The sequence below is a fragment of the Plasmodium vivax genome, chromosome 9, assembly GCF_000002415.2.
Source record: "Plasmodium vivax chromosome 9, whole genome shotgun sequence".
Classification (NCBI taxonomy): Eukaryota; Apicomplexa; class Aconoidasida; order Haemosporida; family Plasmodiidae; genus Plasmodium; species Plasmodium vivax.
The window spans coordinates 362,347-389,237 of NC_009914.1; the positions used below are offsets into that span (position 1 = coordinate 362,347).

A 26,891-nucleotide genomic window follows, 5' to 3' on the forward strand; every position below is an offset into this window, starting at 1 on the left:
GAATTCGCAACAAGTGATCTGCCTTAATGAAATGTTGATGCGTAAATCGTTGTGGAGAAAGGACGCGTCATTTTATGTGCCAACTGTTACCCATGTACTATTTTCTCTATCATTGTGTACGCTTTTTTTTTTTTTTTTTTTTTCCTTTTCCATGTACGCCTTTTGGCAATAGTTTTTCTTTCCTTCAATTTACGAGCGCCTTGGCCACCACGTTCGTCACACGGAGTTTCATCCCATTCGTGCGCATGAAGTGAAGTTTAATTTCCTCCCGTTCGCGCATCACACCAATTTTAATTTCCTCTTATTTCCTTGCATTTCCTCCATTTCCTTGTATTTCCTCGCATTTCCTTGTGTTTCCCTCCACTTTGTGATGTATTTCCCATTTCGCCATTTTTAAATAACGTCAAAGAGAAACATTCACCACATTTTAAATTCCCCTTCACAATATATGCGTGCCAAAAAAAAAAAAAAAAAAAAAAAATACACATACATATACATATATATACATATGTATACATGTATGCATATATATACACGTATGCGCCAAAACGATCCATCGTTTTCCCAGGGGGGAATGCAAAAACGCTATCTGAACAATTTTTTTAATTTCTTAAAAGGTCCACCGAGTGTATATCTGCCCGCTTTACCCCTCCATTGTTAAGTTGTGCGGGCGTTTCGAATCCCGGCAGATTCTGACGAAAAGCATAGCCCTGAAAATACGGGCACGCGATTAATTCGGTATTTTCCCGCACAGGTGTATGTGCAGCCGTATGAGCTGTCGTATACACAACCGCACGCACAGGCCTATTCTACGTGTCGTTGGCTTGCATGTTGCCCATTTGCGTGCCCCCCTCCCCATTACACCTTTTAAACCCTTGTAATTCACGCCGAACCCCTTCGTGCACCCCTATTTTTGCCATTTTTAATTTTTACGAGGGTTCGGTACCCCCCCCTCTCACCACCTCCGTGTCTGAGTTGCGCGGAATTTTCCGCAACACTCACTTGGTTGTGAAGTTTTGTCCCTCGGCTCCATTGTCGACGTTCCAACCATCGAGCTGTTCCGTCGCCACACCGCTGTACCCCGCGCATAAATAATGTTCAAAAAAGACATCCAGGAATTTTACATAAAGAACTGCATCGAAAATATTTACATCGTAAAAAGACACCACGCAGATGGAAACGTCGAGGAGAAAAAGAGCAGCGTTCTGTACAAGAACATCGATGAGTTTGTCCGCGTCCTCATACAGATAAGAAAATTCGACAAGGAATTTAAAAAGATAAACATTAAAAAGAATGAATCGGGTGCTGAAGAGACGTTACAAGAATATCTGGACTTTTACGTAGGCCACTTTGGGCACAAATTCCATTCGTTCATTTTGGAATATAAAAACGGTTCGGTTAAGGATGACCTGAAAAATCATTACATCATAAAGAAGCTTACCAAAAGTGACATTGAAAAAGTGGCCAAGAATTCTTACGCAAGGGTAATGTTCATGTATGACAGGGTCAAGTATTTACTTTACTACGTGAAGAGGAGGATTGCAAAAATTAGAGAAATTGATGAGGGCTTTGTGAAGCTTCTGATGAGCTACTTGCGGGTCTCGCTCAACCCGCTCAATTTGATCGCCCATGTGTACTTAAGTGGGTGCGGGGGGCGACCCTCCCCCGATCAGGCGAAGAAGGGGATCCTCCACAATGGAAACCCCCTAAATGGAGGCTGCACAAATGGACGAAACCCAGCGGGGAAGAACGTGTCACCCGTAAGAGACCCCCCCGTGGTGGACGCCCCCCCAAAGGACCCCCTCTTCTGCAACGAACTGTGCCAATTCGTGTGCGCCTACGGGGAGTACATCGTAAAGCACACCATTAGCAGCAGCTACGTAGAACTGCTCAGCCCGCAGGAAATTATCAAATCGAAATTGAGCATATACGAGTCGGCCAAAAGACACATTAGAAGTTACATACTGAAGAAAATCTGCTCCTATGCCCATTTTAAGAAATGTAGTTTGAGTGCCCAATTTGATCATACCACCTGCTTTAGTGCACACGAAGGGGACCTGATCAAGTGCCAAAAAATATTTAAAAGATTCACGCAAGTTGGTAGTGGCTATAAAAATGTGAGCATGTCGCATAGGGACTTTTCTTACATTTATGAACTTGTGCTGGCAGTCTACTTAGTGAAAAAGTGCCTCTTTCATTTGAACGAAAATATCGACGCAGTTCTTCAGGTGGCCCTCTACACGCTGTACAGCTCCGCAAAGGTGGCCATCATTTATTTGTACTTCAACCTGCCCAAGCACATGGCTCATTACTTTCTGAATGTGTATCTTCTCTTCTTCAAAAGTAAGAAGAAAAATAGTGAAGGCCAAAGTCAGGGCAAGAAAACGGCACACATTATGAACAGAATGAGGAGGACCTACAGAAACGTCCTGCGGTATGTTGTCAAGCGGGAAAAAAGGGGGGCCATCGACGCAACCCCGTACGAAGCACCCCCATACGAAGTTACCCCGTACGAAGCACCCCCATACGAAGTTACCCCTTATGAAGTTATCCCTCACGAAGTTACCCCCCACGAAGTCTCCCCCCACGAAGTCACCCCACTCGGAGGCAAAGTCAAAACGTCGGAAAGAAAACGCTACAGCAAGATCCTCAACCTCTTGTACTTCCAAACGGACAGTTACGACAAAAAATGGGCCAACCAAAAAATCAAGCGAGAAGTGAAAAAATTCGTCGCGCTTCACATGAACGCGTCCGTCATACAGCTCAAGTATAACTACGAGGTCCTTCTAAGGAAAAGGAAAAAAGGCAAAAAGGAGACGCCCCCAAAAGTGGGTCCCGCAAAGACCGAAAAAGGTGACCAACCTATGACACATCAAAACGGTGCAGTATCGCGCCAGAAAAAACGATCGAACGTTGTACCCTCTGACAGAATTGAATACATGAAGAGGTATGCCCCGCTATACAGAACCGAATGTAGAAGAAACTCAAAAGGAGGAAAGAACGCCGATCGGAATGGAGCTATCCATGTACAGACAAACACAGTGAACTACTCGATGCACAACCGGGTGATATACAACTACCGTGATGGGGAGGCCTACGCTGGGAAAGAAAAAAAAAGGGACAAAGAAAAAGAAGTGACCTTCCAAAAAAATTTTAGCAGTTCCGAGAAACACATCATAGGGAAGTTATTCAACTGTGTGTTGAAGAATCTACAAAAGGGGAATCAGTTCACCCCAAGCAACACTCGTGAGATTGATGCCGCCAACCCATTTGACGATGATGATGATGATGATGGAGAGAGAAAGCAAGACGAAAGGAACGGTTATGAAGATAGCCATTTGAGCGCCCCCAGCGAAGAGGTTTCCAAGGCAGATGAATCGATTACCTATCCTGCTCGAACCATTTTGAATGAACATGAAAGGGGTGGGGAAACTCCAGAGTCATGTTACCTTTCCAGGAACGGCTCCATACAGAGTGAGGCTAAATTGGAGTGTGAAATATCATCTGAAGGGACACTTGATAAAAGAAAACCAGAAATAAATTCCGTCGAAACGGTGAAGAGCAAGGATATGCAAGAGGGTGGGGAAGAAACGGAAGAAGTAGGTAGCGAAGATGGAGAGGAAACCCCGAACGAAGTAGACCACACGGTTAAGCGGCAGGATGGTGAGATTGCGTACACCCATTTGGATCCACCTGCAGGAAAAACACTTAGCAGTGTAGAAAAATCACCCCAAGAGGGCTGCGACGAACGTAGCAAGAAACGAGAAATGAATGGAGAGGTCCAAAGCGGGGAAGGTTCTCCCCCCGAGAAGATCCAAAACGAAATTGAAAAAGTGGCATATGGCAAAAAGGCTGATGACTCTTCCAGACACGGCTCCAAAACGGAGGGACACACTGAAAAGGACGCATTCGATAAGAGGGAGTCGCCCGAAAAGGAAAAACAGAGTGACAACTCCAGAGGAACGTGCTCCTCAGAGAATATAATCCTTGCCGATTTGCTCTTAACAAATAATTGCACGCGCAGAATCGAGGGGAAGTATAAGATCTTCTTTTCGAACGACTCCGACACGATGGATGTGTCGTCGGATGATTATGTCCCCTACAGGACGGCGAAAAGGGGGAAAAAGAAACGGGGGAAGGCCGCGGCGAAGGGAAAGAAAAGGACCAGCGCAAAGAAGAGCGCAAGGAAGAGCGCAAAGATGAACGAAAAGATGAACGAAAAGACGAAGGGAAAGGAAAAGGAGGGGAAGCCCAGGAAGGGAGAAGCGGGACAGGCGCCCAAACCACACAGCAGTAAAACCAAAAAAAGGAAAAGGTCGCAACTCACTGACGAGGAAACCGTTAAAACGAAAAAAGGGAAGTCCAACCGTTCACACAGTTATCATTCGGTAGAGTACGATCATTCGAAGAGAAACGAAGTGGTGGACGGGGAGGAAAGAAGTTGCACTTCAGAGGGCGTCTCACATAAGCAGTCAAGGGAAAGAAAAACTGGGGCAGCAACGGAGGAACACGCGGCACTCACTAATGGTGAGCGTAGAAGCGGGCCTGAGAAGGTGGCACAGGTGAGCGAAGCCAAGCCACCAACAACTGACGATACGGCAATGCCCGGCAGTGCGAGAAAGCTAATCTTCAACGTGTCCCTGAATGGCAGCGTAGGGGGGGAAGAATACACACCGTGTAAATACGAATTCGGTGGGAGGACCAACTGGGGTTCGAATGGGAAGGCACCCATTTGTGATGGCCTCGTCCCGAGTGAGGATAACCCCCAAGGGAAGGAAGTGAGCGAATCGAGAATGGTGGCCCGAGGACACGGGAAGAAGGAGAAAACGGGGGAACAGGCGGATAAACGCCTAGACGAGGAGCTTCAAATAGACAGAGACATGCCCCAATTGGGCATGCCCCGATTTGAGATACCCCAATTTGACATACCCCAATTTGACATACCCCAATTTGACATGCCATTCATGTGCACACGCCAAGTGTACCTAAACGAAAGAGTGTGCGACGTTGCGAAAGAGACAGAAGAGAGACTAAAGCTAATTGTAGTTCACCTGTTCAATTACTACATAATCGGAGGGGTATTTCTAATCAACCCCTATAACAGTGCCCAAAAGGAGAGGTACAGGCACTTCACGAGCATGCAAGAAAATATAAACGATATAGAGCACACGAAGATATTTAGGTATAGTAGCCACGAACTTACTGTTGGGATTATTAGGAAGAATACCAAGGTGTCTTTGCTGGGTGGTAGCACTTCCAAACGAGTAATAAAATTTTTGAATAGACAGGGCAAAGGGTTAAATGGTGCCACCTACAAGTGCATAATTAATAACGCATTGCATGCATGCAAAATTCAACAGAGGCTATACCTGGCCAAGAAAGAAATATTTTTCTCCTACATTTTGAAGACGAGAAAAATGTTGAAGTGTAGGAAGTATTCCGAGCAGCGTAAGGGGATTCTCGGCAGGGGGGGGAGCGCAACTGAGGGCAGAAGTGAATATAGCCTCCAAGAAAGCCGCGTGGGCGGCATAAGCAGCGTGAACGGCTTGAGCAGCAGCGGCGAGGTCTTCTTCGAAGTCTACGCCAAGGGAAGCTTGTACATCTTCCCCGACGAGCTGCACTACAAGGTGCATAAGGCGTGGGGCGGCTCGGAAGGGCAACGGGGGGGAGCCAAAGGAAGAACCAACAGGGGAGGCAAACGAGGGGGCAAAAGGGGAGGCAACCGGGCACGAGCAGCCAAGCACGACGCGGGGGGAAGAGGCGAGCAGAGAAGTGAGCAGAGAAGTGAAGAGCAAAGTGAGCAGAGAAGAGAAGAGCAAAGTGAGCAGAAGAGCGAAGAGCAAAGTGAGCAGAAGAGCGAAGAGCAAAGAGAGCAAAGAAGTGAAGAGCAAAGCGAACGGCAGAGCTCGGAAAGGGGCACATCGCTGCTGATCATGGGGACGCACAAACACGTGACGTCGCTCAATGAGCTGATAAACACGTTCATCAGAAAGGGCTACCAAGCCATAAACGAAGAGCTGGTACTGTTCATCGTGTACCACCTGATCGTGGCCTTGCTGCAGCTGCACGTGCTGGATGTGCTCCACGGAGACGTCAAAATAGACAACATTTTAGTTGCGAAGGACGAGGAGCTTCTGCCCCTGATGGAGAGAACTAAGGAACATAGCCCGAGGGAGGCGCCCAGCACTTGCAAGGGGGAGAAGAAGCGGGAGCCCAAGAGGATGGGCAGGCCCCCCAAAGAAGGCAATAGCAGTAGCAGCCGTAGTAGCCGCAGTAGTAGTGGCATTCGCGGCGATAGCAGTCGTAGCAGTAGCGGCATTCACGCAGGTAGCAGCCGTAGCAGTAGTGGCATCCGCAGCGTTAGAAGCACTCGGAGCATTCGAGGCACCCACGGCAGTATTAACTCCTTCCTGTGCGAATACATGCTGAACGTGAAGCCAGCCAGCAACCCGAATTCCTTTCTGAGGAAAAAATTCCCACTGAATGTATTCCTAATCGATATCGGCAGAGGAATTGATGTAAAAAATTTTAGGAACTACCTCTTCTATGGAGAAAAAAACTGTGACTGCTACAATTTCCTTTCAGATTCTATTTTTTCCTACCACATAGATTTCATAGGCATCGCGCAGGTGGCTAGCTGCTTATTATATTACAAGCACTTGGGGAGCAAAAAATATAAATACGATGGGAGCATAATGGACCAAAACTACACTACCATTAACAACCTGAATGTGACCTACATGACTCACAACAACAACTTTGCGAAGAGTAGGAGCGTCCCTGTTAGGAAGAAGAGGAGGGACCCTCGTAAGGGTAAGAGGAAAAGTAGGTGCAAGGAGATCGAAAGTTTTATAAAGGTGAAGGAGCGCGCCTATACGGAGGATGAGGAGAAGCACGAGAAGGAGGGGTGTGCCGACCGAAGTGGCTGTCTTGAGGGGGGGGACTCCACGGGTGGGGGCTCTAACCATGCGGGGAATGCTCCCAACCCCGAGGAACACCTCCAACGAAGCGGCAACTTGGCAGTGAACCAACGAAGCGGCAACTTGGCAGTGAACCAACGAAGCGGCAACTTGGCAGTGAACCAACGAAGCGGCAACTTGGCAGGGAACAAACGAACCGCCAAAAGGATCACCGCAGCAGAAAGCAACCAATTTATAGATTACTCAAAAAATATCCCCATGGATGACCGCGATAGGGAAAAAATCGACGGGTACATTGACCAGATGAAGAAGAACAACGAACATTACTACATCGAACGGGAAGAAGAAAGCAAAATAAAAAACTTTTCAGTCAAGTTACTCTCCACGAGAAAGAAGTACGTCGATTTTTGGGAAGTTTTTTTTCATCTTCTGTTAAACTTTTGCAATGTTTACGAACTGAGCTCCGTTAATTACAACAGCAAGGAGATCGGCACGAATTTTGAGAAGGCCAATTTGTTCCACCACAAGGTGATGAATAAAACGGAAAATTACTACTTTGACTTTTGCAAGAATAACTGGGAGGAGGTTCCGCAAGGGGACCGACGGAAGAGGGATGCCCCCATGGGGGAGAAGCTCAATGGGTTTGTTACCGGCAGTGATCATTTGGATGCACGTGGAGGGGAAGCCCTCTGCCGCAATGGGGAAGTCCTCTGCCGCAATGGGGAAGCCCTCTGCTGCAATGGGGAAGCCGCCTCCTGCAATGGGGACAATCACAGCGACAGTGCAGTTATGGACGTCCACCATACGGGTGAGGCCAAACAAGAGATGGGCAAGCTATGCCATCACGACAACACCAGCACCGATGATGGCAGCAACGCATGTGTGATGCAAAACGGGCGCTGTGGTGATGAGAAAGAGGCGCTAGAAGGGCAGCCCAGGAAGGAGACCCATGAGGAACCACGCAAAGGTAATAGCCACCAAACGGAAAAAACCAACTTAGAAAGGGAAACCACAAAAGGGGCTGCGTTAGACAAACAAAATGAACAAACGGGTGGAGACCAACCCAAAAGTAATAGCAAATATTTTTTTATAAAAAACTCCATTTCGAATTTAAAAAATATAAAAAAAAAAATGCACAAAGTGAAGCACAAAATAGAAAGGGACAAATTCGAGGCCAGTAACGACAAGGGAAAAAACCACTCCTGCAACTTCTCTGGAAAAGAAGAAAATGTTAGCTTGAAAAGAAAAATGATATTCTTTGAAAATGAACAGAATAGACAGAAATGCAGGAAATTGAATGACCAGAAGTACTACGCGAAGGAGTGCCGCGCGAACGACACCAAAAGGTTGGCCAGGTATGTCAACAAGCTAACGAAGAAGAAGGCCATTTTTGTTCTCATGTTTTTAAAAAGGGCAATTGAAAAAATATTTGATGATGACAAGATTAGGCAGGAAATTTTGCTGAGCGAGCTGAAAAACGCGGCGGCTTTTTTTTGAACCACGGGCGGGCCGTTCCGCTGGTCCTGCACGTGTGTTGCGTTTATTTCGCGAAAGGGGACCTAAATATGTGCATCGGCTCAGCTGTTGTGGCGTTATGCTACATACACCTATCTGAGCGATCCCCCGCGTGGAAGAGAAGCATATTCCCCTAGGTGTGCACACGCATAGAAGAGGGGGGAAGGGTGCATATGGGCATATGAGCGTATGAGCATATGTGCATATGAGCCTACTCGCTCACTACATGCATGTGAACCCCGTTGGTGCACTCCCCCCTCTGCCGCCCTTCCGACGCCTCATGGCGCAGCAGCAATTCTCCCGCCCATACTCAACCTGTGCTGCGCGCATATCACTTTTTAACGGCCACGTTCCCCATTTTGTTTTACCCGTTCGCGTTTCACGTTTTATGCTTTTTATTTTTTTATTTTTTCATTTTATTATTTTATTTTTTTGAAGCCCACTGGAATTCAATTTATGATGAAATTGCACGGGAACGTCGACCTCCAGGCAGTTCCATGCTTGTTTTGTTTTTTACGCTGTTATTATTTTCCCCATTTTTTCCCCCCCTTGTTTTCTCCTTTTTTTTTGCCATCGTTACCTCCTCTTTTTTGCCCCTGTTTCTTCCTCTTTTTTGCCCCTGTTTCTTCCTCTTTTTTGCCCCTGTTTCTTCCTCTTTTTTGCCCCTGTTTCTTCCTCTTTTTTGCCCTTGTTTCCTCCTTTTTCCCACCTCTTTTTAACCTCCTTCCCTTTTCCGTCATCTCGTGCGAGTAAAACGGAAGGGAAGGAGCGCTCGTAGTGACCCCACGCAGTGGCCCCAGCGGTGGCCTAACTTTGTAGTACGTCCAGCAGTTGCGTAATTAACACGGCTTCGCTTCGTGGCGCTTCGCGGGACATCGCAACACTTCGCCACACTTCGCACCCGTTTGCTTCGTTTCTCTGCCAAGTTTGTAGGCCCTCCTGAGCACACACCCCTCCGCTTCCCACCGGTGAATGAAATCGATCCTGGGGAGCATTCGCCATTGTGCTGCTTCTACGAAATTAAACATTTTAGCAAAGCTGGCTGCCCTTCCCGAGGGGGTGCTAGAGCCACACCGTGTGTATATACACGTATACACTTATTTATATATGTATCAACGTTGGAGCGGCGTTGGAGCCCCGCGTGCAGCCTTGCGCTTCATACCCCCTTGGCGTTACTTCCTCGCGTAAGGGGGCGGCAGAAACGCGTCCGGGAAGAGGTTTACGCGGAATGTAGTTGCAAATGAGTTGGTGAAAGGTAACGGATTGGGGGGGGTGCCATACAGCGCATTGGTGACAGTAACTTTCTCCTTTTTTTCGTTTCCCCTTGAGCTGCTCCTTTGGAAGGTGAGAGAACCGGGCCATTCCATGTGCGTGCCAGGGATAAATATAGGTGTATCCCCCCCACGTGGGCACTTCCCTCCCCCCCAAAATGCACAACTTCGCAAAAATATTCCGCTCAAACTTCATCGACATAAACGCTGCGAACAAATTTGAAATTTTCTTAAAAACGATCCTGCGCATTTATAAGACGCCGGCGCGAACGCACCTACTTGCGCATGCAGCGGACATATCGGCCATATACGCGGTGCGGCAAATATACAATTACATGAAAAACGATGAAGAGGGAAGGACTGTGCTGAAGGAAAAACCGTTGCTAATACGACAGGATATACAATTTAATGAGTTAAAAAAGCTGCCAAAAAATACACTAGGATATAAGTATATGAAATTTTTGGAAACGTATAAACTGCATGCACATGACCGAGAAGTATCTCATTTTTTTACCGATTTAAATTATTCCTACATTTTAACAAGATACAGACAGATCCACGACATTGGCCACGTGGTTTACAATTTAAATATATCCATCGAGTCCGAAGCAGCACTGAAATTAATTGAACTTGTGCAAACGAAATTGCCAATAACTCTGCTAGCCATTTTAGTAGCCCCCTTTATGACGCCTATATACCGTTTTCAGTACATTTTTAAAGACTCCCTTCCCTCCAATTTTCTAAGCCCCAATTTTGATTTTACCTACACTGATGCGTATAATTACGTGGACGAGTTATCCATCAAGCAGTATGAGTACAATCTGACGGACTACTTCCACGTGGAAAAGCGAAACGACAGAAACTTTTACACGAAAATGTACCAGCACTACTTTGATAACATAAATAATTCTTCCGCCGTCCGAGGTTCCATCATATACGGGTTTGAAAACAAAAGCAGTAATGACATTATATATGACCAGCCCAATCGGGAGTATATTTTTTTAAAAAATTTGAAAAAAAAATATCTTCTTTTTCAGTACAAGCCAAGGAAAAATTTACTACGCGAGTTGTATCCCTGGGCGTACATGGCGGGCGTGTCAACCACGAAACCGCTGCATTCCATCCATATCGAAAAATGGCTGGACAAGGACATCGACTTGTTCAGGCGCACGTACAATATTTCTCCCCTCCCCGATCACTTGAATTTGATGGCTGGGATTAATTGACAACGTTCGAGGGAAGCACACGTGAAGGAAAGGGGTAAAGCAAAGCGGTGTCCACCCCCCTGCGCGGGGTTGCTGTACGCGCGGTTGCCATTTTTTTTTTTTTTTTTTTTACGTGCATTTTTTTGGTCCCTACGTATACTTCTACACCTGTGCAATGGTGTGCGCACCTGCCACGTGGAGGAACTCCCCCAACATCGCCCACTAACTATGCCTCATTTTAATCAACGAAAATAAAACATATTATTGCTTCCCCTTTTTTTGCGAGAATGATCAAGTCGGCTGACCCGCTGTTCCCCCCGGTGAAGCGTCCCTTTTTACGTTCCTCCTGTTTAACTTAAACGTGGAGGACATCCAGCTCTTCAGTTTGCTCATTTCGACTCGTTCCATCTTCATGTTCACTCGTTTTTTGAGTCTCCTGCGGGAGGAGGGAAGCGAGAGGGAAAAAAACGATTTGAAGAAACAGCCATTGGGTGCAGAAGCAGGAAGGTTGTGTGTGCTTCTCGAGGCAACTTCCCTCTTACAGCGCAAAAAAAAGGAAAAATAAATAATTAACTAACACACAGCGTTGATGCCGCCCACAGCGAGACGCATACCTGAGCGACTTCTTCGACTTGTATACCCCCCTCCTGAGGTGTGTAGCCCTAAACCGCTTTTCATAGTTGTTATACAGAATATACATGTGTAGGTGGGCCCACCTGCCGGCATTCGCGCCGGCACTTTTATTCTTGTGCATCACGTTGTATATGTCCTCGGGCACGGTCATGATATACCCCCTCTTGCAGTACACATAATTTTGAACAAAAAAATTGATGTCTCCAACGTTTTTTTTTAAATTCAACAACTCGTTTAAAAAGGTTAAAACGGTCCCCTTCGTGTGGAGCTGCGTGTTCCTCTCTACGATGAATGTCACATTGGAATAATCTTTTTTTTTTAAATTTTTTTTAAAGAGTTTTTTTTTTTGTATATAATATAACGCTGCGGAGAGGAAGGCGTGCCCATATTTCTCGTGAATTTTTTGGGCCTCCTCCAAGTGCTTATTGTCTTCAACGACGACCTCCTTAATTTCGTCAATCAGAAAGGTGAGGAAATTACCTTTTAGCTCCTTGGCGGGCGGTAGGGGGTAGCTCTTGAAGTTAAAAATCGCGTTGATCGCTTCGTACTGCTTGCGCTGCTTTTTGCTGTAGAACAGGATGGACTGGGTCGACGCGGCGGGGGGGCCATCCGTGGAGCGACCACTTGCAAGCACGCCGCTGACTGCAGTAGGGCTGACTGCAGTAGGGCTAATTGCATCGCCGGGAACCCCCTCGAACAGCGCGTCCACGTACAAATTCGCGCCCTCCTGGAAGGTGTAGTGTATATGCACATGCGCATCCACGGGGTGGGCCTTCTTTATGCTCATGTCGTCCGTGATCAGCACATACTCCCCCGTCTTGTTAAACGTCCTCACTATGCTGTTCTTGTAGTCACCTTTGTGTGCCCTCGACACGAACACGCAAGGGATGTACGCATTGACAAATCCATAGAAAGCGTACACGTCACTCTTATTGTAGTAAATTATTATTTTTTTATTTTGCTCCTTTCTTAGAAGGTAAAAGAGAATTAAAAATTTTCTGTCCTCACTCATGGGGGCACAAATGCTCAGATGGTCGCAGTTGTTCTTTCTGTACCTCCGTAGGTTGACGTAGTGGAGGGGTGTTCCCCATCGTGGGGCGACGCCTTCTGAGGTGGTTTTACCGCGACTGTGTGGCCTCTTCCCTGGGGGGGACTTCCCCTGATCGTCGAGCGAGGCACTCCCCGAGCTATGCAGGTTGAAGGGGTCAATCGGGTCAATCGGGCCAACCGGGTCGATCTGGCCAACCGGGTCAATCTGGCCAACCGGGTCCATCGAACCCTCCGCAATAACCTCATACTTTGCACCCCGCGCGTGCTGCAGCAAGTCATTCACGACCCACTGGTCATGCGATTTATTCACGAGCAAAACCTGCAGGGCATCCCCCCGGTCTTGCTTCTCCTTACAGGTTGTTAAAATATTTTTCACCGTAGAGTCCATCTGTAACCGGTACAGCTCGCTCAAGTCATCCATTATGATGAAGTTTACAAGCTCCAGCAAAACGGAGAAATCGCCTTGGGGGGGGAAGCTTTCAGCGTTCAAAATGATTATATTGTAAAGAAAATAATTGGATTTCACCGTTTGAATGTTCCCTTCGTTATTTATTAAGTAGGTTGACACATCTGGAGGTTTCAATTTTATGATCGTTTCGTGAAGCGCGGAGGTTTGTGCCTGTGATGAGGCCACAATAAGTACGGACTTGTCTGGGCATATGAAATTATTTTTTTTTCTCCTCTTTTTTGTCTTATCTTCTATCGAAATGGTGTTGTCTCCCTCCCTGTTAGATGTTAATACCCCCCCTTGTGCATCCACATTAGCGGCATTTATTTTGTAAAATGAATAAGCCACGTAAGATACCATGCAGTCAGAGTAGAGCAAACTGACCAAGACGTTATTGCCCCGGTTTAGCAGCTCAATCAGAGCATACTGGTATGAGTACAAATAATGCAGACCCTGTTTAGGTAAAATGTGTCTTATGTATCTGTTGCTAATTCTGGTGACTTCCACAATTTCGGTCATTTCGTTTCTATCGCATGTTTTTTTTTTTCCATTCTGTTTATGCGTTATTCTGTTCAGGAAAAAATTGTTGCTGCTTTGTGGATTTGTTCTGTTAGCTGGTTTTCCCCCTTTCTGCTTTCCCCACTGGCCATTCTTAAAATCCGTCGACGTTTTACACGACGAGATGATAAACTTCTTCTTTTCACTTTTGTTGTATTTCCCGACGATGGAGCTGTAGGCGTGGCCCCCTGTTTTTATTTTACCCCTTTCATGGGATGCACTTTTTTGAAAAAATAATTTTAACTGCTCGTGCGCATGGCGGTAGAAGGCTACCCTTCGGGGGAGCATGTTAGGACGGGGGTAGCAGGGGGGGAGGGGTGCACGGGGTTCCCCCACTGCTCGGCGTGCGTGCCGATCCGTATAGGTTTGCGGCACTTATGTAGGAAGCACCGTCACTCGTTGGGTGAATGCTCTTGCAGGTATGTATAAGTGTATATATATATGTATGCAATTGCTACCCCCTGTGTAGCGACGCCTGCATAGACATAGCCCATTCGGTAGTGGAGCACCAGGAGTCACACCGTCCTGCGTGCGGCGTCGCGTTCGTGTTACGATTTAGGTGATCTCTCTTTCTTCTCTATGAATCGCCTCTTGCGCGCGTCCCTCTTTGCCATCCTCCCTTTCAGCTGATCTGCTGCCTAATGTGGTTTCCCCGAGTGAGCTCTACCTTGCGCGTCCGTTCGATATTTTTCGACGCACGCTGAAGGACGGCATCTCCCGCTGAGCAAACCTGATAGTATTGCTTGTTCTGTGTGCACAAAAGCATTTTCATTATATTTCATTTTACTTCGTTTTATTATACACTATTCTTATTTTTTTTTTAATTTTAAAATCGCAGCGGTTGTAACGCCCCCTTCGAACATCTACACCATAGCGCGCAGAAAAAGTGGGCCTCCCTCCTCCTACTTTATTTTTAGCCTCAAATGGGACTCCCCCCTTTTCGCTCCCAAAAAGGGCACACCAAATGGAGCAAGTGGAAAAAAAAAAAAAAAATGGCACAACTTTTAAGAGGCACCTTGTATGCTATTTTCACATCACACTAGTTTGTTGTTTCCTTTTGCTTCGCCCTCTTTTGTGTTTCCTTTTTTTTCTTTTTTTTTTTTATGCACTGCGTCAGCGCTCCCACTTCCCCTCTTAGCGATACGTCAGTTTTTCCCCTTTTTTCTTTTTCCCACTTTGACGTTCATACAAAAGCGCCTCGAAAGCATCACCCATTTTGGTACCAACCGAAACAGAGGCGTGTCGTAGGGGCAGTCACACATTTCGAGCGAACGCGCTGGCGTCGTTTACTTGGGCATCCACATTGCAGATTCGGCAACACTCGGAATACTTCCCCGTTTGTTCCAGCGGAACGTGTTAGAAGTCTTCCGGTTGGAGAACTCACCTGTCATATACATGTGCTTAAGTGAGTGCCACAATGGCAAGGGCGCCAATGTGTAAAGGTGTACATCGCGGCATGCCGCCTTTTAAGGGGGGAAGGTTCACCCATATAGCGCTCAAATAAGCATACCTACAAATGAGCATGCCTACATTTGAGTAATTCCCCCCTCCCCCTTTTTTTGCGCCCCCGCAGGTATAACGCATCTGCATACCCACCGCTAATCGCCAATCGCCAACGGCTAACCGCTAACCAGCCAAATGACAAACCTGAACGTGGAGAGCGGCTACTTCAACGACGAGCTGAAGGAGGAAGCCAACGAGGCGAATTTCATGTACACCAACATCAGCATGCTCATAAGGGCGCACAGGAAAGACAGAAATAAGCTGACCCTCCAAAATAAAAAATTAAACCTCATCAAAATAGTCGGCTTCGTATTAGCCATCGAGGAGAAAAAGGAATTCATAGTCTACACAGTTGACGATTCCACGGGGTACATCAAGGCAAAGCTCCTCTTAACATATTCCTACTCTGCATGCAACGATAAAAATGAAGATATAAAAGTAGATGACATGGTGCAGATCTTTGGCATCTGCAATACTGTGAGCATTAATGAAGACCTAACCATTTCGATAAGCTCAATTAACAAGGTGAATTCGCTCAACCACTTGTGCCACCACCACTTGCTGGTCTTCCATAACTACTTAAAATTTCTGGAGACTCAGAAGAAAAATTTGGCGCTGGAGGACGAGCGGGCCAAAAACGAGGAGGACGAAATTGCCCCCCACGTGCCGACCAACGATAATCCCTTCTTCAACTCGTTCTTTTACTGAGCTGGTGCAAAGCGTGTGCAGTTCGTGTGTAACGCTTGTGCGGCGCGTATGAAGCCTTTTTGCCCCTTTACTATGCAGACGAAGCGGCTGCACGTGATGTTATCTCCCCGCACCAGTCAACCCCCATACGATATATGCGCTTCCCCTGTGTAGGGCGTCCCTGTAGGCTGACTCACAGGTATACATGCCTAACCCCCCACCACCATGCCAATACCTGGCAAGCGCAAATCTGCATGTCACCACTTTTTTGCCAAACGAAGCAGTCTGTTATGCCACCCCCTTCTTGCACACTGCATGCACATTTGTTCCCCTTTTTAATTCGCGCACGAACAAAACAGTTCCCGTATCATATGGCCCCATGTAGGTGGCCACACTTTTGCTAGAATGAAAATGATGAAACGGTTCTGTGTTTTCCACCAAGCGCATGCTCAACAGGTGGCTGATCGATCGACGCGCATGCCCCGTGCAGGCGTTTAGAAATGTACCAACATGCCTCCTCATAAAGGGGGCAGCACATATCTGGGAGTGCTCCATCCCTGTATTATTTCGAAGCGCTGCAAAAAGAATTTTCAATTAACTTTTCTTTTCATCTACCCTCACTTGGAAGTACCCTCCCAGGGGAATAACAACTCTACTTGTCGTTACCCATCTGAGCAGTGCATCTACATAATTAAGAAGCAACCAAAAGGGGGGGGTACATTTTGTACGTGAACAGATGAACAGCTTCCGTTCGCATTTCCTTGTTCGGCGAAATTGTATAGCCTATCTGCTCAGCCTATTTTATGCCAACCTTTCAATATACCTATTAACTATATGTGTGCTCCTGGGAAGATGCACGCCTTTTTTTTTCCCCCCACGTGGATAATGCGGTTATATACTTCATTTTAATGGGCCAACATATGTACGTAAATGGCACAAAACTGACACGCAAGATTACTCCCTGATGGGCAAGAAACTCCTTTTCCGCCTGTGCGCGTTGCCTTGTTCACATTTTAGTTCGACCATTTTGCCCCTCCCCACTGGGGCGCACGGCAGACCGACTCGGCATGCCACATCAAGGAGTATTTTCAATTTAGAAAAAATGAGTGCATCTGGGGGGAATCCGTTCCTACACCTTTGCATCTTTCACATACGTGCACTGAAAATGTTAAAAAAAAAAAAAAAAAAAAAAAGAGGCAAATAATTTTGTTGCCATTTTGGTAACGTTTAGCGGTATCATAGGGGCCAGCGCGATTGAGCATATGTATGTAGATCTATGTGCCCATATTTCTGCGTACATATTTCTGTGTATACAAAATTTGTATACATGCAGAGCGCTGCGTGGAGACTGCCACTGCATCTTTCCCCGCCTTACAGGCGCAGGATTGACGCGTTTCACGCGTTTAATATGCCCCCTAAGGACGCCCTTTCGTAGTTTCGTCCCTACGTGGGCAAGTTAGGTTAGTTCCTCTGTGGGGTTAAGCGGCGGGGTCTCCTTCTGCCGATTAGCCTGTGGAGTTAAGCGGTGGGGTCTCCTTTTTCCGATTCACCTGTAGAGCTATACAGTCGAGCCGCCCCCCCTCAAGATGAACTCGCTGGAAAGGAAGCTGAAGCTGCTCAATTACAACCCCGTGGAGGTAGGAAAGGACGAGTTCTACCATATGATATTAAAATTGGAGGAGGAGAAAATCCGCCTGTACAAACCAAAGGAGAGGGAAAAAATTAACTACACCAAGGAGAAGAACTACATCGAGCATATTTTGAAATATTTAAAAAAACTGAACATCAATGTGCGCAATGTTAACAAAGCGAATATGCACGAGGTGGGGGTCCGGACGTACATCCTGAACAGCCTCGCCACGCTGGCTCTGATCGATGAGTATAAGGACCTCGTGGGCTACGACGAGGGTTTCGGAGAGCTCCCTGATGAGCAGTGTGGTGAGCAGCGCGTTGATGGCGTGAACCACCCTGACAACCACGTGGGAAACGCCCAACGCACCGCGGAGTGCAACTCCCCCCTGTCGAACCAAAGCACAGTCGCAAACTTCTTCGAGTTGAATTACCTGAACGAAGCCGAGCTGGAGGAGCAGCGGAAACGAAGCGACAACCTCAGAGTGATAACCGAGCAGATTAACGAAATATTTAAAAAGTGTGAGATCCCTTTGCTGGTTTGTAACGACCAGGATGGTACTAAGCGGATGTGCCTCATCCTTTCGGCACTGCACGCAATTAAGGAGAAATTGAAAAAAAAAAAAAAAACGAATAACCCGCATTACGAAAGTTTATTCAATTTTAACATAAAGGTGACCAACACCGATTTGAAGGACTTTGCCTACATCACGAGGTATTTGCTTAACAGGGTGCTGAAGGAGCGAAAGGCCCACCTGAAGGGGGTGCTCAACGACATCCAGATGTTAACGTACAACCCGGTTGTAGACATACGGCAGGGCAAAGTGGGCAGGTGATGTAGCAGTAAAACGCGCAAACTGGCTACATGGCACGCTTGCGCGAGTGTGCATATGGGCGGCGCCTTTTTGTGTGTACAAACAGGTGCACCCATGTGTACGCCCGTTTGCACGTTCTCCCTTTTTCCAACTCGCTCGAACTCGCCACAACTCACTGCAAATCACTGCAAACCACTGCAAACCACTGCAAACCGCTGCAAATCAATGCAAATCGCTGAACCCCCCCGTCTCATCAAACGCGAAACGCCCTTTTCGAATGCTGCGCGCAACTCCATATCACATGTCACCGCAATTTCTTCGTTCGGGAAAAAAAAAAAAAGGCTCCTCATAAGTGGGTTTTTAAAAAAAGAGCGATAAATCAGGTCGAAAAGTGTAAGTGGCGGGAAGGGTGGTGTTACATAAAAATTGTTAAAAAAGCAGGGGGTCAAATGGGGCGCAAGTGGGGCCTCGTGCGCGGTACACGGGTATATATATAGACGCACATGCATACACGTATGCATGCGCGCGAAACCCCTGGGCGGCGCTGCACCCCGCGGGCCCTCCGGTCATAGTTCGGGCAAAAGCTCCAACTTTTCTATATAGTCAGGCAAATACTTCTGCACATCCTTGTACTTTTTCAAATGCTCCTCGAAGGTGAGAATTTCGGGCTGGTTGGTGTAGACGTACCTGTTGGACGTGTTCCTCAAATGGAAGGGCACATCAAAGCTGTATTCGTTGCAAATCTGTTTGGCGTTATTCTCCACAAGGTAAATGTAGTTACTTTTGGACGACTTGCATAAAACAATGACAGCGTATATTAGCGCCGTCTGGCACTCAGGCATCCCTATAGCCTTGCATGCATAATGTGTGTTGATACAAATAGACAGCACGTCGTGGTTCGCCAGCCCGATGTCCTCAGACGCTATTCGAATTAACCGTCTGCAAATGTACAAGGGATCTTCCCCGTTCTTCAAAGATTTTGTTAAGTACAAAATAGCTGCTTTGATATTTCCAGCTCTGATACTTTTGTGTAATCCGGAGATGAAGTTAAAGTGGTCTAGCTTGTTATCATTCGATGGGAAGTTTTGCAAAAAATTTTTTATATTAGTTAATTGGATAACTTTTTTTTCAATATGAGTGGATGATGCCCATTTGTGCAGTTCGCTAAAGTCCTTCAGTTTGAACTGCTTCGTAATAATGTCGCAGCTTTTTTTCGCTTCTTCCGCATGTTCCATGCTGTTTCGTTTTTCCTTCTCCATGTCATTTCGACTGTTACTTTCTGGATCGTTTCGGTGGTCCTTCTCTGGATCGTTTCGACTGTCCTTTTCTGGATCGTTTCGGTGGTCCCTCCCTTTGTCCCGTTCCCTCTCCCGCTCCATATTCTTAATGGCAAACTCGATGATGTTGATGGCCACCCGCGCGTCCCCGCACGAGTGGTTCATTATTATGTTCAAAGCGTTATCCTCAATGTCAATGTCCAGCTTGTTAATTATCCTCTTGATAATTAACGCCAGTTCTATTTTATCATACGGGTTCAGGTACAAATACAAGCACCTCGAGCTCAGGGAGGCATTTAAAATATTCATGGGGTTGAAAAGGCACGTGGCGAGGAGGTAAAAATAGCCTTTCTTCAAAATGAGCAATAAATTTTCTTGCTGATTTTTGTTCAGCCTATTTATATCTTTTATGCAAAGGATGGTCTTCTTCTTCGATAGCTTGTAATTGATTACTGACTGGTCGTATATCTTTCTGAGTTCATTATTTAAATTGTTCAGGTGGAAAAGCGAGATGAACAAATTGTTGGTTTTATTTTTTATAACATTAACTAGGGAGGATTTTCCCGAACCTGGAGGTCCACATAAAATTAAATTAAAATTTAAATCTTCATCCAATACAGTTGTGAGCAATGGATTTCTCTTGCTTCGAATTTCGTTTATATAGTCTTCCTTATATATTGGTTGGTACAGCTTGTGCAAGGGGGTGTTGCTTTCTCCGGTGTGATCTTCTTTTTTTTTTTTTTTTTCCCTCTTGTCTCTGCTGTAGCGCATGTCGGAATCGTCCCCTCCGTTGTTACCACTGTTGCCGCGTTTTCCACGGTTGCCTCTGTCGTCATTTTCGCCATTCGCGCCATTCGCGCCATTCTCGCCATTTTCGCCAATCTCGTCATTATCCTCATCATCCACCCTGCTGTCTTCCACATCGCCTTCTCCCCCACTGCTGCGACCCCCCCTTTCGCTCCTCCCACCAGAGTACTTCCCCAAGGGGTCTTTTGTGCCCCCCTCTCGGTTTCTATTGGGGGCCGAATGACCTTCTAACTTTACCTTAACCCTGAATGACGGATGCCCATCTGCGCTGTGTTCACTTTTGATGATGTTATCATTCCTCTTTTCATTCTCCCTATCGTTATGGATTTCCTTTTTCACCTTAACGGTGTCTCCTCCCCTTTTGGCCTCCACCCCCTCGTCGTCCGTTTCGTTTTGCCTCTGCTTCTCCGGCTGCTCCTTCTTCACCACGTTCACCTTTTTAAAAATGCCAAACTTATCCAACGTGTTTTGCGCCTTTATGACATTCTTTTTGATGAAAACCGATTTTCTCTTCATTTCTTCAGAAAGGTGTTTGCAAGCAAGTGGGTGCCGCCGAATCCGCAAGCATCATTATTGGGCGTGTAGAAATCAGGGCACGCTTCTTAAGTCAGCTCGCCAGAGGCATAGGGAGGGGGCAGGCACAAACAAGCACATACGTACTAGCCCGCATATATACGCATGCCCCTACACATACATATAAATGTTCCTATGTACATGTGCAGAAAAATCAACCGTGCGCGGTAAAGAAAAAAAAAAAAAAATTCACTGAAGGGGCGCCTCTCTTCAGATAAAGATTCACAATTTTTGCGCTGCCGATTTTTTATGTACACTTGAAGCCATGTGCAAAGTTAGTGTAGGTTTTCCTTTTCCACACTTTTTGCTTCCACATTTGGGGAGCGTGCGCGTGAACAGCACGGGGGCGCGAAAAAAAAAAAGAGAACACAAACAAGCAAAAAAAAAAAAAAGAGAATACAAACAAGCGAAAAAAAGAGGATGCAAAAAGGCTAAAAAAGAGAATGCAAAAAGGCTAAAAAAGAGAATGCAAAAAGGCTAAAAAAGAGGAAGCAGAAAGGCGAAAAAATGCGATTCATGCATCGAAGTAGCGGCGTGCCAACTGGCAGCGCATCAATATCCTCGCCATTACCCCAGTGCAGTGAATAAGCCCTCTTCGCTTCTCCGCGTAGGGATGTATACAATGCGCCCCGAACAGTGTGCTCATTTTTTCCAAAAACACACGTGGAAAGGAGAAAAAAAAAAAATTCAGAAAAAAGGTATGATCATTCGAAACTGCATACCATGTCGCAGTCAACTGAAAGGTTTTTTTTTTCCTTTTTTTTTTTTTTTTGAGAAAACTGCAAAGAGAGAGACACATTGTGCGGTGTGATTCGCATCTCCACAAATGTGTAAGCACTTGTGTACGTTTCCTATTTCTCGCCCGTCCCCTACCCCTCATAAGTCCACCAAAATGAATGACAAATGAAGGGGAAGACCAAAATTAACGAACTGTTTTTATAAAAAGTGGGCCAACAGTTTTCCCGCTAACTTGTGTGCTAAGGCTGCTCCAATTTTTTCCTCCCATTTGTGACTTTGTAACGTCCCCCTTCATGTTTTTTCTCCTATTCGTTGTTGTTTTGTCATCCCCACTTGAGTAAAAATTGGTACATATTCTGCTACTGGTACTAATTCATAGCGCCATAGCCGACGCGTGCATAGGTGCCTCCAAGTTCTTACCCACTTCACCCAATTTTAACATTTTCATCCCCCCCACCACATACCTTCCGCACAAACGATGAGCAACATGCTGCACGAAGAAAAAAGCCAACACGCGCTGCACAAACATGTCGAGCAACACATACACATTTTAAACAGCACAGAAATATCAGACAAAGACAAAAAATTAAACGCCTTAAGAATAATATATGAAAAGCTGTCAGAATTTTTTACCATTTGCAAGGAGGAAGAAAAGGAAAAATTTTGCCTCTTTTTTCGGAACTATCTGCTGTGCCAGCTGCACAAATGGATTAACGAAGAATTCGATGAGTGCAGGAATTTTACTCTTGACATTTACTTTTTAATTGAAAAAAATCTCGATGATACATTGCTAGACTGCGTGCTATTTAAAAATGTCAGTAAGGATGACAATTTTCTTCATATCTGTACGAACAGATTAAAGGAAGATAAAAATAAAAAAATTATAGAAGATAAAGAAGAAGTCAGGTTAAAAATTGTGCAATTTTTCAGCATTATCGTCCACAGATTTAGGAACAAATGCGCAGACGTTGCTCCACACGTGCTGGACATTAACCCCTATCTTGAAGACATTTTAACGGCTTTATCAGTTTTAATTAAAGACCCCTTTCCCCTTATAAAAAAAATCAGCTGCCAGTTGTTATGTGAACTATCGTTTGAAAATCAGCCGAAGGACTTTAATCACGTAATTGCAAACGTTTATTTCGTCTTAGTTAACTTATTTTTATATGTACACCGTGTGATATGTATGTGTGCAAAGGAGTCTGTTCTGTGTCCCCCCTTCGCAGCTGTACAGGAGCCTGTTGAAAGGTTTGTTGACCGCCTTAGCCGTAAGACAGAATGACATTCGCGAGGTAATGAGAGATGCCGTTCGGTGGGCCTCTATTCTCCATTGGAAGGGGGGGAATTTCCCAATTCTGCCGATGCAACGATTTTCCATTTGGCTAGCTAGCCATACGAGACTTACCTCTTTGTGTGCAATATTTTTTTTTTTTTTTTTTTTTTTTTTTTTCCATTTTAGCTTGCTCTGAGATGCCTGAAAAAGCTGCTATGCCTCGGGAGCAACAGAGATTTCCTTGAAGACCTCGCAGAATGTTTAAAAAACGTGTGCAGGAAAAAATCGAGCAACGTTTTGCTCCAAGTGGTGGATTGCATTGAAGTTTGGAATTTACAGATTAGCGACTTGAGCAAGTGCGAAAGGGCTAAACTAGTGTTTATCGTCCTCTTATGCGCGAATGCAAATATATCCCCTTCCTTCAACGAGCGATGTTACACTGCGCTGAAAAGGATAGCCTCTTCGTTAAAGGGATTAGCGAGTGGGCTAAGTGAGAGGCATATCGGCAAAGAGGAACTTCTCCAAAATGGCACACCTGAAAAGGCAAAAACGAACGCGCATCGAAATGAGGAAAATGTTGGTGAGGGAAGAACCGTTTGGCAGAAGGAACACTGCTGTGAGCACTCGGGAGAAGCACCATGTGAATATTTTTTCTCCAGGATGAACACCCTGTTTTACACACCCTCCCCGTTTAACGTTGTGCGCAGCGATATTCCTGCCCTCTTTGGGGAAATAAAAAAGGAACTATTCTACGAGATTATGAATAATGAACGAGGTTTGTGGAGCGAAGGGAAGGACGATTTCGCCAGCATTTTAACCGCGTTTCTGTTGTGCACCCACCGCGACACGGTTCATTTTGTTAGGCCCATCTTGTCCTTTGTGTACAAATCGCTGGTCCTGTTTAAGTACATCGACTGCCCGACGACGCCCTTGTTGGTGAGCGGTATCTCTGCGGAGGGAGTCACACAGAAGGGCGCCCCACCGAAGGGAGTCACACAGAAGGGCGCCCCACCGAAGGGAGTCACACAGAAGGGCGCCCCACCGAAGGGAGTCTCACAGAAGGGCGCCCCACCGAAAGACGCCTCGCTGAAGAACGCCGCCTCCCAGTACGGCTACGAATACGAGTCCTTTTTGTACCTCACCAAATTTGTCTGCCTAATTATCACGTGTGGGTATTTAACGCCCCTGAGTGTGACGCTCCCCGAAGTGGCCCAACTCCTACTAGGCGACTGCAACGTTAAAAAAGTTGCGGAGAGCTTTTACAAACTTAGCGACGTATCCCCGGGTGGCGCGCATGATGGAGATGAAAGTTGGAGAAACAACTCCACCGTTTGTTTAACCAACAACAGTGGTGGAGCTGGCACAGAATATATTTTTTCAAACACGAATTATCACAAGTACCAGCGGAAGGCGTACGAAAGGTGGTGTGCGCACAGGAAGAGCGACTTTCTTTTGGAGGAGCACGCTGGTGGGGGTGGTCAGCTGGAGCAGCACTTGGAAAAGAGAGCCACGGATGATGACCGGGGGGAAGAGCCCAAGGAAGGGGGACCGCTAGATGTGGTGAAGAGAGAGGCGGCGAACGGATCGGCGAACGGATTGACGACCGGATCGACGAACGAATCGGTGCTCTACCCCGCGGACAGCGCCCCCCTTATCTGCGACAACAAAAAAATCGTGCTGATGATGCTGTCCCAGTTGCTGGCCGGCCATTACCTGCGGAACGTGCTGGCAGAAAGCAAACTGGAGGACGAAGACATAAATTTCATTCTATTTCTAATAAGCGAAAATGCGAAATACGAGCATGTAGATGCGTTTCCCTACATGTTAATAACCCTGGAGCATTTGCTAAACATCATCGGGGAGGACTGCAAAAAGTACAGCAAAATTTTTTTCCACTTTTTGGTCATGTTACAATCAGATACCCAGTTTTGCCCGCAATCACAAGTGCAAAAATTAATTGAAAAAATTGAGCATTATCACTATGGGGAGAAAGCCAAAATTGATTTTTACAACGATGAGTATGTCCACTTTGTGCAGAACGTCCCCACGATGATAAATATAAACGACTTTAACAATTTCAAATGTAACATTGAATTTTTAAATGTACTTTTGTGTAACATAAGCGAAGAAGTCATGATGGAGCAGTCCACACATTTGATAAATTTTTTACTCATAATTATGAATCAAGAATTAAGGCCATTCATGAAATCAGAATTTTTATTATTCTTAAATTTGTTTTGTTCCAGAAATATTTTCCCCAATTTTTTACAAAAAAATTCGCAACAAATTTTAAAAAATATTTTGTTGCCCTTGTGCACATGGAAGAGTGGCCTGAACGAAGCGCAGACACGAAAAGGAGCTCTACATTGCATAAGAACATTATTCGTAAAAAATGCCCTCCACAAATTTGTACTTGAAAATAATGTCCTCATTGAAAATTTGGTGTGTGTGCTAAAATCCTCCATTGATGATACGTGGAATGGAGAAAACAGAGAAATAGCCATCGCCATATATGCACAAATTGCAAGGCGCATAAGCAATAATAATATTTTGCTCGACTTGTTAAAAATTTTGCTGAAGCTAATGGACGACTCAAGTGGCACAATTCGTAAGTTGTCCGCAAATGGATTGTATTCCCTTTTTCTGAATGAGTCTTTAATTATATCTGATGAACTTTGTGAGGAGATTTTCCCCACCCTGCTGCTCCACATGGATGACGACTCTACAGAAGTCAGTGAAACGCTTTACCGTACCTTACTGCTTGCCAGAAAGTTTAACCAGACGATTTTTATGAAGGTACTCCCAGCACTGTCTGCATAGGCGGTTCGCACCTTACTGAGGCGCGTCCCCATTTTTGCATCATAAAATCATATTTGTTTGCGCATTGAAGTGAAAGGGGTGCTAAGCACAGCGGGGGAGAATAAAATGACAACACGTTGAGTAAACTATTTGTCTAGGCAGTTCCGCCTATATAGGGGGGAAAAAAAAAAAAAAAATGCACATTTGGAAAGTCTCAGTTTGGCAACTGCGTCACTTAAGAGGGATATTTTTTCCCCCCCTTCCCCCATTAGTTCTCACTTTGTATGCACTTCTTCGCATCGCCTTGAGTGCTTCACCTTTTAAGCAGCTCCCCATTTGTGAAATTTCTCCCTCGAAAAAGAGCATTTCCCCCGCCGCTGAAAATTTTGTGCCCCCTATTCGCCATTATGTGTACATTTTCACCGCACTTCTCACTGCTTTTTTTTTTCCTTTTTTTTCAGCACGCGAAAAATTCCTGCGAGTGTACCGCACATGCGAAATGGTACAAGGAGGAGCTGCTCAAATGAAGCGCCATTTGGTGGAGGCCTGCGGACGGTTAAAAAGGTACCCCCGCTTTCTGTAGAACACGCGTAGGAGCAACCGTCAAAGGAACAATTCAGTTTGGGCATATGCATACGTGTGACCACCTTTTTGGCATCCACATATACGTATGATCGCCCCTATCCCCCCCTTTGCCAGAAAAAAATGGGTAAAGAGGGAACTTTCACGTGATACCCTCCCCTCAGGGGAACTCACTATGTGCGTGGAGATATGCGTTTTCCCGTGTGGATCGCCTTTCCGTTTATATGTACGCTTTGCATTTCGATCGCCATTCTCCGTTTTTTCTATTTTGTTCGCCGTCGCGTTGTATAACGCCGTTCCGTTGTTCCATCTCACGTTGCAGCTCCCTGCATGCGCACCGCAGTTTAATTTTAATTTTGCTCACCATCTACGCGCGCGTTGCTGCAGACTGCTTAACGAGTGTGCAAAATTGTAGTCACTTCCAATCGCGCATGCGTAAATGGGATTCGCTTTGAGCATCCCCGTGCATATCATTTCGCCCGACGGTGCTTTTCATTTTGCTTACGCCATTCCTGTGCGCCCAATTAGCAGAGACCGGTTGAGGAACTGCCGCACAGCGAATAAAAAATATTGTTCCATTCGCAAAACTATTGATGTGTACACAAGTT

At 45.9% G+C, this 26,891-nt stretch overlaps 7 protein-coding genes across 7 annotated transcripts, besides 11 other annotated features; 5 read left to right on the plus strand and 2 right to left on the minus strand.

The window, feature by feature from the left end:
* Nucleotides 1-1,094: 1,094 nt before the first annotated feature.
* On the plus strand, nt 1,095-8,417 carry PVX_091255 (hypothetical protein, conserved; the record flags this gene model as incomplete). The annotated part of the gene is made up of 1 exon (XM_001615192.1): nt 1,095-8,417. The coding sequence occupies one exon, from the start codon at nt 1,095-1,097 to the stop codon at nt 8,415-8,417; it is 7,323 nt and encodes a 2,440-aa protein (XP_001615242.1).
* Nucleotides 1,320-1,347: a microsatellite.
* Nucleotides 2,459-2,487: a microsatellite.
* Nucleotides 4,021-4,121: a microsatellite.
* A 1,447-nt stretch (nt 8,418-9,864) lies between the features above and the next one.
* On the plus strand, nt 9,865-10,932 carry PVX_091260 (hypothetical protein, conserved; the record flags this gene model as incomplete). Its single annotated transcript, XM_001615193.1, has 1 exon — nt 9,865-10,932. One exon carries the CDS (start codon nt 9,865-9,867, stop codon nt 10,930-10,932), a length of 1,068 nt encoding a protein of 355 aa, XP_001615243.1.
* Nucleotides 10,933-11,202: 270 nt separating this feature from the next.
* On the minus strand, nt 11,203-14,152 carry PVX_091265 (hypothetical protein, conserved; the record flags this gene model as incomplete). Its single annotated transcript, XM_001615194.1, has 2 exons — nt 11,526-14,152; nt 11,203-11,347 (listed from the first exon to the last, which is right to left on the minus strand). The coding sequence occupies exons 1-2, from the start codon at nt 13,886-13,888 to the stop codon at nt 11,203-11,205; spliced, it is 2,508 nt and encodes an 835-aa protein (XP_001615244.1). The 5' UTR covers nt 13,889-14,152.
* Nucleotides 13,639-13,658: a microsatellite.
* Nucleotides 13,685-13,710: a microsatellite.
* Nucleotides 14,153-14,384: 232 nt separating the features above from the next.
* Nucleotides 14,385-14,405: a microsatellite.
* A 175-nt stretch (nt 14,406-14,580) lies between these two features.
* Nucleotides 14,581-14,622: a microsatellite.
* A 616-nt stretch (nt 14,623-15,238) lies between these two features.
* PVX_091270 (hypothetical protein, conserved) lies at nt 15,239-16,207 on the plus strand (the record flags this gene model as incomplete). The annotated part of the gene is made up of 1 exon (XM_001615195.1): nt 15,239-16,207. The coding sequence occupies one exon, from the start codon at nt 15,239-15,241 to the stop codon at nt 15,809-15,811; it is 573 nt and encodes a 190-aa protein (XP_001615245.1). The 3' UTR covers nt 15,812-16,207.
* A 776-nt stretch (nt 16,208-16,983) lies between these two features.
* Nucleotides 16,984-18,558, plus strand: PVX_091275 (hypothetical protein, conserved). The gene has a single exon (XM_001615196.1). The coding sequence runs from the start codon at nt 17,377-17,379 to the stop codon at nt 18,253-18,255; it is 879 nt and encodes a 292-aa protein (XP_001615246.1). The 5' UTR covers nt 16,984-17,376; the 3' UTR covers nt 18,256-18,558.
* A 242-nt stretch (nt 18,559-18,800) lies between these two features.
* PVX_091280 (hypothetical protein, conserved) lies at nt 18,801-21,004 on the minus strand (the record flags this gene model as incomplete). Its single annotated transcript, XM_001615197.1, has 1 exon — nt 18,801-21,004. Exon 1 carries the CDS (start codon nt 20,832-20,834, stop codon nt 18,801-18,803), a length of 2,034 nt encoding a protein of 677 aa, XP_001615247.1. The 5' UTR covers nt 20,835-21,004.
* Nucleotides 19,013-19,109: a microsatellite.
* A 1,103-nt stretch (nt 21,005-22,107) lies between the features above and the next one.
* PVX_091285 (hypothetical protein, conserved) lies at nt 22,108-26,302 on the plus strand (the record flags this gene model as incomplete). Its single annotated transcript, XM_001615198.1, has 4 exons — nt 22,108-22,752; nt 22,856-22,921; nt 23,089-25,698; nt 26,163-26,302. The coding sequence occupies 4 exons, from the start codon at nt 22,108-22,110 to the stop codon at nt 26,226-26,228; spliced, it is 3,387 nt and encodes a 1,128-aa protein (XP_001615248.1). The 3' UTR covers nt 26,229-26,302.
* Nucleotides 23,937-23,976: a microsatellite.
* Nucleotides 24,551-24,570: a microsatellite.
* Nucleotides 25,086-25,149: a microsatellite.
* Nucleotides 26,303-26,891: the final 589 nt, after the last annotated feature.